General features: G+C 44.9%; 3 protein-coding genes across 3 annotated transcripts; 1 reads left to right on the top strand and 2 right to left on the bottom strand.

Moving 5' to 3' along the window:
- Positions 1 to 1,214: 1,214 nt before the first annotated feature.
- On the top strand, positions 1,215 to 3,485 carry LOC125738614 (cystatin-F). Its single transcript, XM_049007771.1, has 4 exons — positions 1,215 to 1,478; positions 1,909 to 2,084; positions 2,293 to 2,412; positions 2,577 to 3,485. Exons 1-4 carry the CDS (start codon positions 1,421 to 1,423, stop codon positions 2,697 to 2,699), a joined length of 477 nt encoding a protein of 158 aa, XP_048863728.1. The 5' UTR covers positions 1,215 to 1,420; the 3' UTR covers positions 2,700 to 3,485.
- On the bottom strand, positions 3,474 to 11,458 carry LOC125738612 (adipocyte plasma membrane associated protein). Its single transcript, XM_049007769.1, has 9 exons — positions 11,142 to 11,458; positions 10,556 to 10,672; positions 9,461 to 9,576; positions 9,208 to 9,300; positions 8,792 to 8,908; positions 8,225 to 8,399; positions 6,820 to 6,954; positions 4,867 to 5,059; positions 3,474 to 4,086 (listed from the first exon to the last, which is right to left on the bottom strand). The coding sequence occupies exons 1-9, from the start codon at positions 11,231 to 11,233 to the stop codon at positions 3,877 to 3,879; spliced, it is 1,248 nt and encodes a 415-aa protein (XP_048863726.1). The 5' UTR covers positions 11,234 to 11,458; the 3' UTR covers positions 3,474 to 3,876.
- A 779-nt stretch (positions 11,459 to 12,237) lies between these two features.
- Positions 12,238 to 17,802, bottom strand: LOC125738611 (oocyte zinc finger protein XlCOF6-like). The gene is made up of 5 exons (XM_049007768.1): positions 17,293 to 17,802; positions 16,359 to 16,629; positions 15,700 to 15,797; positions 14,246 to 14,357; positions 12,238 to 14,112 (listed from the first exon to the last, which is right to left on the bottom strand). Exons 1-5 carry the CDS (start codon positions 17,491 to 17,493, stop codon positions 12,398 to 12,400), a joined length of 2,397 nt encoding a protein of 798 aa, XP_048863725.1. The 5' UTR covers positions 17,494 to 17,802; the 3' UTR covers positions 12,238 to 12,397.
- Positions 17,803 to 19,888: the final 2,086 nt, after the last annotated feature.

Here is a 19,888-nt window from a genome sequence, read left to right as displayed (position 1 = left end):
TAAATTCTGTCAGATTTACATAGGGAATAGGAACAGGATTAACGGTTTGTAAGCGATCACCTGACGCCACCTGCTGGTATTTTTTGTGGCCCAAGCCGACAGCTTTATTTATATCTTTATTTCGTTCGGTATTTTTATCTTTATCTTTCTCTATCAAACACAGAGGATATTTTCATGCTTGTGAGACTAGATTATAATCACATTGAATGTTGTGGTGACATCAACTACAAATATTTAACCTTCTATTTAACGCACAATTTGTTTCTATCCCTGGGCATGATTTGCCATGATGAATATGTTTTTTTATATTTTATAACTTTCCTGGTTTTCAACTGTTTGGGATGGATGAATCTCACTGTATATCTTTTTTTAAAAACAGCATTACATGGTGCTCTAACGTCACACAGACGCTTATTTATTTCAGGAACTGTTTTTTGATCTTTAGGCCTATATCTTCACCAGTATAACAAATGATGCCAATGAAATGTGAATCAAGCAAAAAGGATGGATTAATAGGAATCAACTGACGGTTATTATAGGTGAAATTAGGCTAAATAATTTAATATATTAAACTAGATGCGTTAGTCAACAAATGAAAATACACCAAACTTCTGAACTGTTACTACATATGGGTTAATGCTGCTAAAGTATCGAAATAAACGTGGAAGTGGCGTTGAATATACCTGCGGTTTTCGTCGTATTTTGATAAGCCGCCTGGACTCAGGATGTGGTTAGAAACATCTACAAAAAACTTGGCTTCTTCTGAAGCGTCTGAATAGGAGTTGTTCTCTTCTTCGTTTCTGACTTGACCTTTTCGTATTCATTCTGTTCACCAAATTTATGTAGGCTACGTCAAAGTGGCACAACCCCATTGCTTTAACATGCCTAATGCCAAAACAATAGCAGAAAACCGCTTGAAAAGATCTAAACACTGTAGTATTGGTCACTAATACCGTGGGTATATCTTGAGGATCTTTTATTTTATCGTTCTTCATATCTCAGTTCTGCCAGTAATTAGGTTCACCAACGGGAATATTACAAATGCTGCATGCCAGAAAAATCTGTGAACGAATGCAATTACAACATTGATATAGGTTGCCTAGTTTTTACCGCACACTTGCGTTGACGTACAAAACACTGCACGCTGGTTACACAAGACTGGGGGAACTTAAAGATAAGAACTTCAAGAGAGCGAATAAGAGCTAAGTTGCTTAAATGCGGAATGCGAGTAAATTGTATATTACGGCTCAGGACTCTCTCGTGGATACGCCGCACCTGCCTGATAAAACAGCCTATTGGTCAGGCGTCTCTTTTAATGAAACGCCCCGAAGGCTAGACGCTGCAGATGGGGTGGGGGCTTCTCAGATCTCGCTCTCTCTCCTGTCGCCTTCTGATCTCTCTGTGATCGTTCCTCCACACCATGAGCACAGTTTACTGGCTCCTGCTGCTCAGCGCGCTAGCCGGATCCTCAGCCCAGGGTAAGGGAGATATCGAGCCCTTCTTTCTGCAGATGAGGAAAGTTTGGGGGGGGGATATTTCTGCAATAACTGCACTTCAAAACTTCTTGTTACTGAACTGGTAGTGAACTGTGGCGCTAATTATAGCTTCATTAACCCCCGTGCGGGATCGACACACTTCCTATAGTTCATCATTCTGCTTGGTCAAAGCTAAAAGAAAGAAACAATCAACTCTCAGAACAATCAACATTTTGAATTCAGATGAAATTGAATTTGATAACATTTTAACTTGAAGATGAATGAACTCGGCTTGAGGGCAATCTGCAAAGTATCACGGTCGTCCTGCTATTTCTAGACATGTGTGACTCAAATCAACTATTGTATTCAGTGACTTACCAGTAGCGGTTTTCCAGTGAAAGCGGGGGAATACCATGTGTCCTTTCTCTTCTAGAAACCCTCCCTCTCGCTGGGCATAAACACAGACCTGTTCCTGGCTCAAGCAACAACATCAGCAAAAATGACCCAGGGGTTCAGTATGCTGTGCTGGTCTCGACGTACACATTCAACAATGAGTCCAATGACATATTCTTCTTCAGGGCGTATGCTATCAAAGTTGCTCAAGTACAGGTAGGAGAGCTATGAAATCAACATATGCAAACATGTTAACTTTGTAAGGTGCTGGCCAGCAGAGGCGGCTTTGACATTAGGTGTCACTGTTTGGTTGGTTTACATGTCTTTTGGATTTCTTATTCGACAGAACTTGGTAATATTGTTAAAACAAATTAACATACTTGTCCTACAGCAGACTCATATATAATGAAAACCTTGATTGCAGATTGTGAAGGGTATCAAGTACATTCTGGAGGTGACCATCTCGCGCACTGTCTGCAGGAAGAGCACGTCTCCACCCAGCCTTGACAAATGTCCCTTCCAGCCTAAGGGAGCACTGCAGCAGGTAGAGTCCAAGTTAACCTCCTTGAACCCTGTCAAGGGAAAACACTGTCTGTCCCACATAAGAGCAAATGGTCCATCTGCTTTGCTGCCTTCGGTGTCCCCACCTGAAGGTCTGCTGTTCAGATGTGGCAGGCAGGCAGTGTTGATGGGTGCTCTACCTTCCAGATGTTCAACTGTCATTTTGAAGTGTGGGCCATTCCATGGAAGCACTGGAGCAAAGTGACCTCCTTTGTGTGCCACCCGCCCGGCCGCTTGCTGCCTACAGGAAATGAGAGGGCTCGACTGTGAGCGGCGTGGCCCCCACCCAGACGCACTCGGCATGCGCTGAAACTAATGCAGTGACTAATACTCTAGGTCCACTTTTTCCGCAGTTGAGGTGACTCGTCCCTTACACCCCCCCAAATTTAATCGTTAGATTCCCCACCGCTTGTTTTATCCTGACCTGACTCCCAGGCATATTTGTTTCATAACTTGATGTACTTTCTGGAAGCGCTTACGTAATGGAATTGGTACATGGATGACTGACAGTTGTGTGCTGCAGGAAATGCAGCAAGAAGCCTTTTCACACCCCCTGACTGAGCAGGCAGCTCAAACCACAGGCACTAGCACTATCTGCAAGCAGTACTAACTAGCTGTCACACCGCTAGCCTCAAGCTGTGAATTCAAGAGCACCGGCTTAACTCAGAAACATTCTCCTGACTTGTTCAGTACACCATGCTGTAAGCAAGTACTTATGCTACAGATCAACCTAAGAGCTGGAGTGTGAAAATTTACCTTTACAGCTCCCCATTTCAGCTTTTTAACCGCTACGTTATGGTGCAAACGGTTGATTTCTAGATTTACCTTCTTTAATGGTTAAAAAAAAAAGTCTAATGGTTAAAAAGCTGCATTTAGCTGCATGTGGAATAGAAACCAAATCTGCCCCCCCCCCACACCCACCCACCCACCAAACACTTTTCAAACTGAGTGCTGCTTCTGCATACTTATTTCCCATTTTCTGATAAAATGAAGCGGAACAAATTTTTCCATAAGCGAACAAAAACTGCTGAAATAAATGCACACTTAACCTGACAACTTGTGACTTTTATTTGTTTAGTCTGCAGGTGTCTGTTGTACAAGCAGACGTCCTGCTCAGAGAAATGTTTGTGGATCACTAGAGTCATTGAGAGCAAACAAAATCTGCCAGCTGCTTTCATTAAAGAAAAAGCAATTATGCTTTATAATGGTGTCAGAAACAGTTCCTCCCAGTCCCAGAAAATGATGAGGAATTACACTGCAAATACAAACTAGTGTAAGCGTAACACTGAAGAGCGGTGGGTCATCAGGGCAACACACACAGCCGGTCTGGGCATCGCGTTACAAGGGTAAGGAAGGAGAATAGCAGGAGGCTGAGAGCCATGTCACAGTTAGCCAGTGTTATTCTTCAGTCCTTGTCTAAGCTGAAGTATGACACAGGGGGGTGGGGTCACACTTGGCTGAGATCCAGCTTGCACACATATGGAGACCGGAAAGATCCCAGGTAGAGATGTCCGTCGTGCTCGTGGGCCTCACTGACATAGGCAGCCACCACCCCGTGGGGGTCGTGGAAGCTCCGCCGGCAGGCCCCCCCCTCAGCTAGCTCCAGTACCAGGCTGTACCGGGGCACCAGCTTCATTGCCATGTCCTGGCTAAAGAGCTGGGGAAGAGAAACAACTTTATTGGACAAAAACGAAGGCAGAAAGAGACCACAATGTGAAGAGTGGAGTCTGCTGGGAAAATGGCCAGCTTTCATATGTATGTGCAAGGAAACCGACTTATAGATAAGTGTTAACAACTCTAGGTACTGTTATTGTTACAAATTTTTAAATCTTGCAAACTGGAACTCCCATTTCCCCCTTCATAGTACAACCTTCTGCAAATTGACTGAAACAAGTTGTCACGCAGACATGCACGCATAGGCCCAGGACCTGCTGGTTTGCACAGCCAACAAGGCAGAGAGTATGCTGAGTGGTGAGAGGAGGCTCTGTGCCCACAGACGGACAGGCCTGCTTGGGTGGGGGTAGAGCTGGGTGGTATGACTGTGCTTCAGCTATCCATGCACGTTTCAAGTGAATGCTCTGGGGTTCAAATGCCTCCTCGTGTTGTCATGGGGTTTCCTCCTGGTTCTCTGGTTTCTCCCCCACAGTCCAAAAGCATCCTAAGGTTAACTGGAGTTGCCAAATTCCCCATAGACATGAATGGTGTGTGAGTGTGCCCTGCGATGGACTGGAGCCCTATCCTGGGTTATTCCCATACAATTCATTGCATGGAGTCCTGCTCACTTTGCTGTGGAAACAGACATGCACAGTTGGTCAATTCCTCAGCTGTGTGTGCACGCCCATAACAACGATTGCGCCATATACTGCCAGCCTGTCCCCTTCGGTTTATATTGTGCTGTGGGGCACCAAGTATCACGCCGGCCCTCCCCGCTCCACACCTTGAAGATGAGTTTTTTGATCCAGGGCCTCTGGGAGAGGAAGTCCATCATAGAGAAGCCGGGGTTGGGCCGCACAGCCGACATGGCCACCCAGTAGCCGCCCGAGCTGCTGCGCCGGATGTTGTCAGGGAAACCGGGCAGGTTGTCCACAAAGGTGTCCATCCCCCCTTTGTTAAGGCCTGAGACATGGACTCTAAACAGAAGCCAAGAGACACCTTAGGTTTGCAGATGTATATGTTTACAGTTGCATAAAAGGGCATCCTGTCCAAGGTGCCCTCTGCTTCATGCCCCGCGTCTCCTGAGACAGGATCCAGGGTCGCTGTGACTTTGGGCTTATGACGATGAAGGCGCTGCAGGGCTAATCTTATAATAACTGAGAGAAAAAAAGAGCACGTTGATACAAGATCAGGTACGTTTATCTGAGCAAACATATTGGATAGCAAGGTGAAGCCACACAGTCCCTGCTGACTCGTAAAAATAGCACAGAAAAAAAAAAAAAGGCAAAATGGGGCCATAAATGTTAAGGGTTTCGTAACTTCACAGTGGGGCTTTTCAGGTTTTAGCTCTGGCAAAGCAGAAGGCTGCTTCTGAATGCAGTGGTTATACGTGTGCATCCTCTCCACTATCTGGCAGGTCCCCCGTGAACGGCCTTGCGGATATAATTATGCCTGTAATTAGGGGCTTTGTGAAAGCGAGAGCGTCTCCGGGAATGTTCCAGTGCCTGACAGCCCCAGTGGGACGCCAGCACAGTCTCACAACTGTGCGTTTCAGGTGGGAACCTTAAATCTTAGCAGGTAATTATCAATGAGTGAGAGAATCGAGATCCAGTTTGGGGACCCATTGGGGTAAAAACAAATAGGCACTGGGTCCAGCTGGAATGGGAAAACGAGTGTCTCCCCCTCTCTCCGCAGTGGGAGGCTCCACCTTCGCTGGTATTAGACAGGACACCGACTGCTAAATAAAACCTTGGTTGCCTAGGTGACTGCAAGCCTGCATCATTAGTGAAGGCAGTAGTTCTGAAGGCTGTGGGTGACTCTGGCTCAGTACATTCAGCAACATGAGGGAAAGTCTGGCCACAACCCATGCAGTGGCGCAACTGCTACACTAACAGCAGAAAATTATGAAACACTGGCTTCAGATGCCTTACCTAATGCTGCAAAACACACAACAGCGTGTCCTGGCAAAGCCATGAGTGAGGGCCCACTGTGGATCTGGACATGAGCAATAATCTGTTCCAGGGATGAAGTCAGTAAGCAATGACAGTATAACCTTACAGATACATGTGACGGCAAAACAATGGATGCAGCTCTGGTTCATGTCCAAGAATGACTGCTGCTTCCGTTTCTGAAAAGGGGTCCTCATAAAAATCAGAGTAGAGACGCTCCTCTACTTATGAACTTTCAACTTACGAACTTTCAGACATACGAACGAAGAGGACTGCAAGTGCAAATTGTGTTCATTGGACTCCCGTTTCCTGTCCGCAGCATCAATTTATTTTTTCTGCGCGCCAATTCCACCTAGTATGACTTCTGACCGCTACTCCCGCCACGCAGCAGCGTACCGTGCGTACTCCCAGCATCCTAGTTCTTTGTACTTGCGTATAAATGATGTTGAATGATGACTTACGAATGTTTCAATTTACGATCGGCCATTCGGAACGTATGTTGTTCGCAAGTAGAGGAGCGTCTGTATTTATGACATCTGCCATTCTTCCTCTTTTCACAGACCAGACGAACAATAGGTTCAGACCTAATCCGTGGCTTATTGTGGAACTGATCTGACCCTAACTGTGGGTGGTGAGCAGGCTCCCCAGGACACACTGGAGAACAAGCGTCTCTTTGACAAGCCTCCACCCCCATAGTACAGCTGACCTGCGGGAGTTTTGACTTGATTGGTGTGGGTAGTCAATGACGGGCTGCTTTTTGCTAATGGCTAACAAGGCACGAAGCTTGCCTGCGTATCCTGGCCATGGTCATCTCCGTCACCAGCACAGACTCCTCGTCAGGGCAGAGCTGAATCCCGTTGGGGAAACGGAGGCCTTCCATCAGCACGGAAACCTCCCTGGTGACAGTGTTATACTCCAGAACTCTGCGGGTACAGGGACGTCAGTCAGAGTCCAAGAGGGAGCCCACATGCATGTCTCATATGTGCCAATATAAGTGAAGAAATTTACAAATGAGAGGAGGCCATTCGGCCCATCAAGCTCGTTTGGGGAGAACTAATAGCTCAGAGTTGTTCAAATCTAGCTCTGATTTAAAGGAACCCAGGGTTTTAGCTTGCGTTACACTATCAGGAAGACTATTCCATACTACATATGACATATTCCATACTTCGTGCTTCCTCAGATACTTTTTAAAATGTTCTACTGCTAATTTCCACTTATGGCCACGAGTGCTAGTATTTAAACTAATATTGAAATTTGGCTTAACAGCATCCTGACCAGTTAGAATCTTATACACCTGAATCATGTCCCCCCTTAGTCTCCTTTGCTTGAGGCTGAACAGATTCAGCTCAGCTAACCTCTCCTCATAAGACATTCCTCTAAGACCAGGAATCATTCTCGTAGCCCCACATTGCACCTTTTCCAAGGCAGCAATGTCCTTCTTAAGGTATGGTGACCAAACCTGCACACAGTATTCTAGGTGGGGTCTTACCAAGGAATTATATAATCGTAGCATCTCCTCCTTTGACTTAAACTCCACACACCTAGAGATGTAACTCAAGATCCTATTGGCCTTTTTTATTGCTTCCCTACACTGGCAAGAGTGGAACTTGGAAGCATCAACATACACACCGAGGTCTTTCTCGTAATCAGCTACCTTTATTTCAGTGGAACCCATAAAATATCTGTACTTTATCTTTCTGCTCCCTGCATGGATAACCTTGCATTTATCCATGTTAAATTTCATCCGCCAGGTATCAGCCCAGCGGCTAATTAAATCCAGATCCCATTGTAGCCTCTCTGCTGCTAGATCAGTATCTGCTACACCACCCACCTTGGTGTCGTCTGCAAATTTAACCAGTTTACTGTATGTCTTGGTGTCAATATCATTAATATAAATTAGGAACAATAGTGGTCCTGAAATCGAAGCCTGCGGTACCCCACTATGAACACAGGCCCGCTGTGACATTGTGCCTCTAATAACTACTCGCTGCTTCCTGTCTGTTAACCAGTTATGCATGTTCTCCATCGCTCATCTAGCAGAAGTACAGGACATTACTTTTGTGAATATTCAAGTCTGTTTATTTGTAATATTCTATTCTACTCAGCTCCATTTCCTGTATGTGAATGTTGACCAGTGGAATTAATAAGCAGCTAGACAGACAATGTCTGGCACCAAGGGTCTCTGGGTCCTACCGTCCATCTGCTGTCGCCTCCATGACAAGGTGGACGAAGTCCCTGCGCTGCCATCTGCTGCTGGAGTCTGTGAAGTACACTCTTGTGCCATCCTGCGTCACATCCAAGTCGTTTATGAAGGACAGCCTCCGCCCGTCCACCACCTGCTTGGTTGACACCAGGGTATCCACCTCGCCTGAGAATCAAGGAGACAGAACTGGCGGGTGACACCCCTCCTCTACCCACAAAGCCCAGGGGACATTGTTTTAAATCTAAAAAAATAAGATGCTATAATAGGAGCTAATAAAGCATACAACAGCATATCGCCATTAAAGAACCAACTACCTGTCAAGGGCAGTGCAATATGTTAGCAATGATTTATTCCTTTATACATATCTTCAAATTCTTGGATTCTGACTCTCATTCCTTGAAAATTATCCTTTAAACCAGCTGCCATAAACCCAACCTAACATCATGTAGTTATCTCATCCTGTAACTATATAGTACCATAAAGTAAGTGGTATGATAATGTAATGAACTGGACTACAAGGAGGGGGTGACTATTCCTGTGACCCCCCACGAACTAACCAGTAACCAGGTTAATCTCGAACAGGCCGAGATAGGCGTCCACTACGAACAGGGTGCTGTTGGGCCCCACGCGGATGCCGAGGGGTCGCCCACACGTTGGCTCGTCATCACGGGAACCTTAGAACACAAAACATCAGTGGTTAATGGAGTGGAATGAGATTTCTCTGACAAATACCAGACAAACTTGCTGATTTTCAACAATAATAGAGAGTAAAATGCTATGAGGTACAGAAAACTGTTGTGACTCTGAAGTGGTAGCATCATATCAGAAACGTATAACCTAAAACCGTGACTCTAACGGTTATATTGGAAGTAGCACTGCTACACTGTGCTTTTGGCTCATTGGGAAACACAGATTGGCAGGAATGGGAACAGAACAGACATGTTTAACCTGTGATGCCAGGTCCCACTCTTACCGCAGGGCAGCTTTCCCAATCTAGCCAAGACATGTATCCTCCCATCCTGAATCTTCACAATCTTCCCATCGGCCGTACCGGTGTAGAGCACATCTACAAGGGGCGGGGCGCACATAGGCAAAGTCAACTCGCTGGACAGGCTTTGACCTGTCACCAGCCCCACCCCCAGGGGCCACCATTCCCACGTGTCCACTGAATTTCATCACACCCCCCCTGGGAACACCGTCACACACACTTTTGGATCCCCACTGACCTCCAATGTTGGCGATGGACTCTGGCCCAACCAGCTGGTCTTCAAACAGCCTCTCAGCCTGCCTCAGCTTCAGGTTGGGTTCAAAGCAGCCCACCAAGAGAGGCGGTTCATTGAGGCTGAAAGGACCAGGAACAAGGGAAATCACCCTCACGTCTAGGCTTGGATCATTTGGCTCATTAGTCCAGCTCACATTCCCATTATCCTCGGGTTCCTATGCCAACCTACAAATACAAACGAGGAGCTACATCTCCTAGTGTGCACAGCTCACAGGTTCCTGCTCAGATCTCTGAGCTGCCCAAGGACAATCAGTGCTGTTATTGCACAACGCAGCCATGTGGAGCATGTGGACCCACTGAAGGACGCCTCCGAAATAGGCCATGGGTCACCGGTGTTTACAGAGCAAATGCAAGCTTCAGACACCATCTCTGACCACGGTCTCATGTCACACCTACATGGATTCAACATCAAAACACAACTACTCTACATATAAAAACACAATGCAGTGTGTCTCATAACATGAAGGCAGTTTGTATAGGTATGAAGACAGTATTTCTATATTAGAGAGTAAGAGTACGGCGAAGTCCTTTCCTAAGAATGATTCGCTTTTAAGTGTATGCATATGACAGCTGGTCTTTGGCTTTTATTCCAAGTCCTTTATAAAAACTATTGACCTGATAACCAAGAGTAGCACTTGCACAATCCAGATTGCTCAAAAGAATATGTAGAAATTTGTTACAACCTTAAGCAACCAAACCAGAAGTGTGTAAACCTGGGTTCCCCAATTTGGGTCATGGAGGGCCAGTCTGCGACACAGTTTGCAGATTTCCCTGCTCAAAACACACCTTATTTAGCTCGCAAGCTAACTGCTTGGTTTAATAGGTGTGTCTGAGCAGGGAAATCTGCAGACTGTGTGTGGCCCTCCAAGACATGAACTGGGGAACCCTGTTGTTGCTTATATTACTGTTAATCTGTGAACCCTGAGAATCAGAGCAGGAAGGCGTGGTCTCTCTGTGTGGCTGGACAAAAACAGGCCAGACTTTGCAAACTGTGAAATGGTGAGGGAACAAATAGGGCGGAGAGAGCAGTGGAGCTAACCTGAGGACCTCAGGCTGGATAGGAGACTCCAACAACAGGACAATGGCAAGCAGGGGGAGTAGCAGTATAGCCCCCAGTGTCAGGAAGGTCACCCGGAAAACCTTCCCGCTGTAGGTGCTGGAGGAAAGGAAGGCTGATTAGGACATGATTCACGTTATATTAATGGAAGAGTTTCACCTCTGCCATAAAGCTTCATCAGTGTCTATAAACTGGCAAAAATTACAACCCAAAGGCGCCATAAACAGCACGCAGTCTGTTTACATGGGCTTTCGTGATCATCCCTGACCAGATACGCACGCATCCGCAACAACAAGCGAGCTGCTCGTTCTCAGAGCGGCAAACCCCGAATTAAGTGATACAAATACATGCAATGAAAGCCCAGCAGAATTTCCCAGAGCCGCGGTAGCAGCCATTTACACCTGGGTCGCGCAGAACACAACCTCAAGCTCTCCCTTTATGCACCACTGGCTTAATCACACCGTACTTAAGAGCACCGAGATCTAATACAAAACCCAGCTGAGGAGCCATAAAAACCTTAAATTCACATGCAGCTAAGATTATTAACAATACACCTGGAGAACGCCACCTTGAGCTCTTGTGATGGTGCTCCTGAGACTCGTCTGTTATAATCTGAGGTCTGTTCAACCTCCTGAAGCGCAGTCCGTCCGACTCATTCATGCTGGAGCGGGTCTGCTTCTGCCCTGCTTTCTCTGCTAGTACGCACTACATGCGATTGCGAAAAACGCCTAAACAACACCCTAAACGAACCTGCGCTACCGTACGATACGGGTCGGAGTCTGCGCTAAACCATATCGAGACTGTCGTTACTGCAGCTGCTTCTTCTTCATCGTTGTGGTTTCGAAGTACAGCGTTGAGAGCTGCCGAGCCAACCACTGCCACCTGGCGGGTTAACAGGGTCAAGGCAGCATTTTATAGAAATATCCGTAAACGCTTCAGAGGGATTACGGGGGGGAGACGAGGCTTCCAAGCCTCTGCCTGGACTATCCGAACAGAATTCAATCGAATGACCAGTGAAGAGTATCTGAAACCAGCCGGCTACAGACACTGTTACAAGGATCCTTACATCAATACACAGTCCTGCTGGATATCTCGTCGTCACCACCACCTGCAATAATTTAACTTCGATTTGGGTACTATTGCCACCTGTCGTTCTCCTGGCTATCATGAAAACATACTCTCCCAAATTGACCGATTACTGCTTTTCCTTTCATACGCTGGAAAGCGAGAAACATACTTTTTTTCCAAAGAAATATTCAATAATAAATTGAAACTTACACTTTATATTTGAACAAGGCTTTTTTAATTACAACATTACTTTTTTATTACAACCCATTACTCTGAGCTTAAATTTTACATCTCCCGAGCACCACCTAGCGGTAAAAAAATCTAAATAGAGTACCGGCAGTAAAGTAGTACCAGTGATCTGCCAGGAACATGGGAAAATGCAGGACTAGAATAGCCATGTAGCATACCGGGCCCACAAAATTTATCATAGGGGACCTCAAAATCCAGGGCTGATTTTTATTGCCAGTGCAGTCCTGGGAAAATGTGTAACATTATTCCCCACAGGCAACATAAAAATGGACTCCGAAACCCTTTGTTGGCAAATGTTTAATAAACAAGTCTGAAAAATGACACCTTTTGTTCCTGATTATATCCGCTTACAAAACGAAATAATCGTTAGCAAAAATAAACAGTTCTCTCAGTTGGTACAAGATGTATCAGGAATTGCCCATATGAAACACTGCTTACAAGCATCTACTTCCCAGGAAATTCAGTAGTTTGAAGTCACATACATTTGAAATTGAGGAAACATTTATTTTAACAATAAGCACACTTATGTTCTTTGAGATTTCTTAAATACGAGAAGCTCTTTCCGCATTTGTCGCAAATGAAAGGCTTCTCTCCCGTGTGGATCTGCTGGTGTGCTTTAAGATTATTTGCTTGGCTGAAACTCTTTTCACATATGGCGCAGCTGAAAGGTTTCTCTCCTGTGTGGACACGCTGGTGTCGATTCAGATTCTGGGCTACGCTAAAACTCTTCTCACACACATTGCAACTGAACGGCCTCTCCCCTGTGTGTGTCCGCTGGTGCAAGTTGAGACTGCTTTGCTTGGTAAAGCTGCGGCCGCATTCGCTGCAGCTGTACGGCCTCTCTCCTGTGTGGATTAGCAAGTGAGTGTTAAAATAACCAGCAGAACTGTAACTTTGTCCACAGACACTGCAGTTGTACGGCTTATCCCCCGAATGAATCTGCTGGTGTGTTTTCAGATTGTTTGCTGTGCGGAAAAGCTTTCCACATATATCGCAACTGAATGGTTTCTCTCCCGTGTGAATTTGTCGGTGCTTCTTCAAATAATTCGCAGAGCGGAAGCTTTTGCCACATTCAACGCAGCTGTGCGGTTTGTCGTCAGCATGAACGGCTTGGTGAGTCTTGAGCGCGCTCCTCTGATTGAAACTCTTCCCGCACGTGTCACAGGCGAATGCCTTTTCTCCAGTGTGAATCCGCTGATGTACTTTCAGGTGACTGGCTTGTGTGAAACTTTTCTGACACAGGGCACAGGTGAAGGCTCTCTCACCAGTGTGAACGCACTGGTGTCTGGCCAGGTTGTGCACGAGGCTGAAACACTTCCCACATACATCACAGGCAAAAGCTTTCTCACCAGTGTGAACTCTCTGGTGAAGGTTGAGTGTACTTTTGGTGCCGAAGTTTTCCCTACATTTGACACAGCTATAGGGTTTCTCACCGGTATGAACCATCTGATGCATCTTAAGTCCACTTTTCTGACTGCACGTCTTGTCACATACATCACAACTGTACAGTCTCTCTCCCTTGTGCACTGTCAGCCGGTGCACATTGAGGCTATGCTTCGCTGTAAAACACTTGCCACACTGAACACATTTAAAAGGTTTCTCCCCGGTGTGGACAAGCTCATGAGCTTTAAGGTCTCCCTGCCTGGCAAAGATTTTCCCACAGTGTGAGCAACTGAAACATTTCTCTCCCTTGTGAACACTGAGCCAGTGCACCTTAAGGCTACATTTCACAGGAAAGCTCTTCCCACAGTGTGTACAGGATAATGGCTTGCCACCTTTGTACGTGACCTGGTGCTCTTTAAGATGACTCTGAGTACCAAAAATCTTTCCACAGTAGGTACAACTGAATCGCTTCTCTCCTTTGTGCACAATTAAGTGGTGCGCATTTAAACTGCACTTGGCCGTGAACCTTTTCCCACACTGCGTGCAGCTGAACGGTTTCTCGCCCGTGTGCACCACCTGATGTGCCTTCATATTACTTTGCCTGCTGAAGGTCTTCCCGCACTGGAGACACACGAACGGTCTCTCTCCTCTGTAGACACGTCCAGCATTTTTCGCTTTCACCCTACCATTCTGGATATTTCCATTTTCATCCATGTTTAAACCTGCTGTTCCAGACTCTAAATCCCGTCCCTCTTGGCTTCGAGAGGCTGTGTCCGGCTTCTTGTGTTGCGGAGGAGCTGCCGCTCTTTCTGAAGCTTCAGCTTCACTCTCCACAGCGTCTGTAGGGATGGCGGGAATAAACATGCAGCTTTTATACGGTGACTGGAAGTGTGACTTTCACATCAAGCGAAGGAATGTCACTGCTTTCAGGAAAAGGCTTCTGGGAGCCACCCCTGTCGACATTGCACTCACTCTCTCTGCCAGCAGACAGCCGTCCCAGTGGGTCCCCCTTAGCCAAATCCTTCATGGCTCTCTCCTCTTTCATGGCAGAAGATTCAAGCCAGACCCCTTTCCTGTCATCACACTGTAACCAGGGACTGAGAGGATTAGTCAAAATGAATAAACTTTGTGCATGCTCACACGTTATCCCTTGTAGGGTGACAGATATCGCATCAGCTGAGAAATGCCACTTCAAACTGTTACTTGGCCATCTGGTCAGATCCACAGGGAATCAAACAGCCTGAATACAAACATGATCAATCCAGAAGTAGTGCAAATAAAACCTGTTAACTGTCATTTAAAGTACCAACAGGTCTCACAATTGAGAAGCCACAAACCTACCCAGGCAAATAAAAGGACAAGAAACGGGCGGTTTTTGAAACTGTTAGTATATGCTAATTAGGACCAAAATGTAGCATGTCGTATCCAATACTCAAAAAATATTAAATTTGCAGTATGCGAAAGATATGTCATATTGATTTTGAAAATATCACCAGTTTGCACAAGACCAGTCTACCTAGCCTACTGCATGCATAAATTAATGCGGCAGATCATAAGAGTCTCAAATTTACTGTTTAACTCAGAAACAAATGGCAGACCTGATGGTCACCAGGTCCCTCAGCCTCAGAATCAAAATAATTTGTTGAAACTTTTATTAACTTTTTTTCTATTATTATTTTCATTTTAAAAAGGGAGGGCAAAGTACAATGAACCAGTGTCATACTAATTGGACCAAACAAATCAGCAAGCTGACGTTTAGCTCACATTTCCCATAGGCAAGGCAGAGGTTAGTTAGTTTTCAGATAAACACACAGGACATGGGTGCTGGGATTTAACCCCAGATGCTGCCCTCTAATCGCAGCCTGCGGAAAGATTTTTTTTAATGAAAAAGCTGGCATACTGGATACTACACTGACTACCAGTACGCTGTATGCAGTACATGGTGATTAAACTATGCTGAACGCTGTATGCAGTACATGGTGATTAAACTATGCTGAACGCTGTATGCAGTACATGGTGATTAAACTATGCTGAACGCTGTATGCAGTACATGGTGATTAAACTATGCTGAACGCTGTATGCAGTACATGGTGATTAAACTATGCTGAACGCTGTATGCAGTACATGGTGATTAAACTATGCTGAACGCTGTATGCAGTACATGGTTTCGAGAACAGCTACAGAAAAATACCGATAGACAGAATGATAAATCCAAGATGGCAGCTGATGTTAATAGCAGGACCTGGGAGGGAAAGCTTTACAGGAAGTCAGGGGTTTCTGACATTTCAAATTGGCACAAATGGTTCCTCTGTGCACTGACTGCCTATATATACTGACTGCTGACAAGCACAGGAAGACTGAAAAGAAGCTGCTTGCTCATTCACACAGCAGATCAGGAAACCCACAGGCCAGACCCACAAACCGACCTCCTCCATCCGAGCTGGACGCCACAGGGGAGTGTCATCAGAGCATGTGGCTGCAGGTCCTCCTTCATCAGAGCTGATGGAGAATAACGGCTCCTGTTCTGAAAGAGGCGAAGCCAGGGAGTGAACCTTATCCGGGGAACTTCCAAGAAACACCAGAGCCACCTAAAGAGCCTTTCAGTGACAGATAACAGAAGTAGTTGCTGAACTATGTAAAATACTGCTCTGTAGCACCACCATTAGGGCCCATGGGTATTATTTTGCTTGCCTTAATAACCCAGTTCCCCAAATTTGGTGTTTCTACACCTTATGGTCTTTGCTCCCCACATTGTTTTACTGTAGAAGAACCATAAGCAATGCTGTGCAAATTACTGAAAATTAGTAATTATTTACAGCCACTTTTGCCTTACTTCAGTTCTAATTAGTGCATGCTTGGACCCCTAATAACAGAAGTACAAACCCACCTCCAAAATCCAGTCAAAAACATAGCTGATGACACTGTTTTCTAAAATGAAAATAGGTGCAGAGAGGAACACTGGACCTGGAAATGTGTGTGCTACTCTTCCAGCATTTTCCACATGCTGTTGCTTGATCAGTTTATTCATATTTATTTACACTTGGGCAGGCCAAAAAACAAAGCACTTCACTCCCAAGCAACCGACCTTGGACCGTCTGACAGAGGTCAGAGTTCAACCAGAGTCCCCCAGGGCAGCTGTGTATCTGGAGCGACCCGCCTCTCCCCCCTTCCCGTCGGCGTTCCTGCGTCGTCACCCTTTCACTCTCCATCAGCTGTAACCTCTTCCTCAGAGACTCGTTCTCATTCTGACTCTGGGACACCTCCAAGCGCAACGAGGCAAAGATCTCATCAACTAGCTTGAAGATTGTATCTGCAGCATCTTTGGATAAGCTGTCCATGATAGAAGCTACCTGCGTCTAAAAAAACAACATATCTTTCATACTTCTCCAAATAATTTAATACCGTATGTAGAATACATACGGACGTGTTACGTTTAACATCAATACCTAATACAGAGTGTTAAACGCCACAGCTCGTAATTACCAATATTAAGATTGTGTAGTCGTTTTACATGTTTGTCTCTATAAAGGGTAGAGGGACGCTGGAGTACTACATTTACGTTACAGAAATTATTAGGAAAAAAATGTCACTTAAACACCGTAGTCATAAGTGCGATGTTGCTAGCCACAGCTAGAGGAGTGTCGCATTATTAGTAAGCAGCCCGGTTATTCCGAGTTGTGACTCTCATAGTCTCCCGGAACACTGATATGTCCAGTAAGCTAGATGGAGCCATACTATACTGCATCGGACCTCCACCTCCACCACCGTCACCCTAAACCAGGGGTGTCGAACTCCAGCCCTGGAGGGCCGGAACCCCGTGTAACTTAGTTTTTTCCCTGTTCCAATACAAATGATTCAGCTCAAGACCTGTGTGGTAATTAGCACAAGGAGTTGAATCAGGTGTGTTAAATGAGGATAAACCAAAAACTGTGCAGGGCTCCGGCCCTCCAGGACTGGAGTTTGACACCCCTGCCCTAAACGTACCAAACTCTAACCGATTCCCCGACGATCAAACTCACCGTCGTAATGTCAATGGGAGTAACTGGTGTTCTCCTCCTCAGCGCTTCACCCTCATTCAGACTCACAGTCATTTCAAGGTGCAATCCCGGCGCGCACTCGGTGGCTTCGCTAATAAGTTTACTTATCTCTGTCACGGCGGCTTTAGTCATTATATCGAGAATGGAGGATAGCTGTGTTTTCAGGCTGATGCAGATTTGCATTTCCAAGCGATCGGACCCACTGCTGATGAAGCCCCTATGTAACACCGTTGCTATAGCAATCGCAACTCGCGCGATCGTAAACTACAATATTGACAATGGCCAAGCCGTTCGCTGCTCTTCTACTGGTCGCCGGAAATGCGCGTTGGAAGAGCCTTGTGCTTATGTAATCCTGCGTAGTAGCGCCCCCTAAAGCAGCATGCTGGCAGCAAACCCCTGTTCGGTTGTGTGCTATTCCACCGTATCCGGAGCTAGCGTGACTTTTAAAATTTTAATTTAATTTTAAGGAGTTGAAACCAAAGGCGGAACTAGCTGGGCACTCCCATTCAATTAATGATTTTTTTTAAATAATACCCTCTTGTCACTCGGTTCTTCCGCATAACTACTGTACTGTGTTCAGTACGACTGAATGTGTGAGCTCTCCCCAGTGGTGCTCTTTAGATAGGACATCGCAGTCGTTACTGTATTTTTGTTGCGGTCACGGTATTGTAAATATCTGAACTTGTTTAAGAAAACGTGCAGTACTGAGCTTAATTCAGGCCGACCCATATTTATTCCAGGTCCATCCATGAGCCACTTTCTGTACCCGCAACTGCAATATTTTGGTTGTTTTTGCAGATAACCAGTGTAATCTACTTATTTTCAGAATAACAGCCCATGTAATCAGGGCGAGCTATAAGGGTGGAGAGGTCTGTGTGGATTATGGTAGCTTTGTTATGGGAAAGCAGTGCCCATTCATAATCACAATCATAATTTTTCATAATCAGCACTGTGATTATTATTATATTATTACTGTGCTTAAGTAAGTTTTTTCAAATTTGTATGTCAGTGGCCTAACGATAGGGAATTTGTGATTGAAAAGTTGCTAGTTCGTATCCTTTACCAGCAAGGTACCATTGAAGTACTGTGAGCCAAGTACTGCCCCCGGACACTGAATTAGCTACCCACTACTACGTCACATATGGGTTAAATGCACAAGACACGTCATGTTGTGGTGTGTCAACAATGAAAAATTTTCACTTCACTTTCATTTGAGTATTTTAACTATAAATTGCAAATTTACTTTCACTTCGCTACATTTCTGAGGCAAAAACCCTGAGACTATCCACTGTGCTGAGTGCAGGGTTGAAAATTCGGGGTAAAACATTATATATTTCTCACTTTAGTATTGTCATTTAGCAATATAAATTGTCTTTTTGAAGATGGAAGAAACAATATGAAGACCTACAGAAGCGTGGTATATTTGCTGACATAGTGATAGTGCTGCCTGATATTTAGGCCTAAAGCTCATCAATATTCAAAAATGGCAGCACCAGAACTATATACACAACCATTGAAATAATGGCGGTGATGACACTGGATAATCAGCCATTTTCCATAGAGGACGATGATGGACTGTCAGGTTAATAACTACTTATTAAGTCTCAAAAGGCCAGCCCGTAACATGTTTATAATCTATTATTAAATCTGGCCAGTGGACTGATCTCTCATTTGACACAATAAAAAATGAAATAACGTCATCAGGCTAATCTGTTAGAAACATTTTTGTGTGGTTGCCACTATAGGATCTGAGTGAACTGTGGAGTCACACATGCACCTGCGATGAAAGTCAAATACGAAGGCAAATAAAAACTAAAACTAAGAAATTAATACAACAAAAAAAAATAGCCACCCCGCGACCCAGTAGGATAAGCGATTTGGAAAATGGATGGATGGATAAATAGCCAAACAAAAAAATGTACATGATCAGGTCTTTTGAGAGGCTTTGCCAGTGTCAATACAAACAATTAAAGGTAATCACTTATTTTATGAAAATTTGCGCAAGTATACGAGATGGTCCATAACTTTATAAATTAAGGGTGCAGGTTTAGCAGATAATCCAAAGTCCTTTATTACTTGAACAGTTTAATATTAATAGTTTCGCATGGTTGACTCAGATCCTGCAGTAACAATGGTATCTGTTTGTTGCTGAAAATTGCATGGGTGCTTAATTATATACTTTTGTCAGCAATGGCTTAATTACCAGATCCCGTTAATTAACAGGGGTGTCTACAATCCTCTGGCCATAAAATGCATCTCTGTGATAGTAATCCTACCAGGATAGCATGCCTCCTCTCTTTAAATATTCAGGATACGAATATACTTTACATGCAGGTAGTTAAATGTAGCGACATTAGAGCTGCATCAGAATACCACCAATCTCACTGCAGGCATTTCTCTACGAATCACACAGCTAGCATGATCTAGGCACACTGATGACTGTTGAATTTGATACATGTTTCTGTGATATTGCCAAAGATCAAAAATCATGAACATATATAGAATCATTTGTCTAATTCTTTAGATTTTCTAATTTCATGTCCTACCAAATGGAAATCCTGTAGTCTTACAATTACAA

The sequence above is a fragment of the Brienomyrus brachyistius genome, chromosome 3 (assembly GCF_023856365.1).
Source record: "Brienomyrus brachyistius isolate T26 chromosome 3, BBRACH_0.4, whole genome shotgun sequence".
In the NCBI taxonomy this organism is placed as follows: Eukaryota; Metazoa; Chordata; class Actinopteri; order Osteoglossiformes; family Mormyridae; genus Brienomyrus; species Brienomyrus brachyistius.
This window is presented reverse-complemented; position numbering and strand designations above follow the sequence as displayed.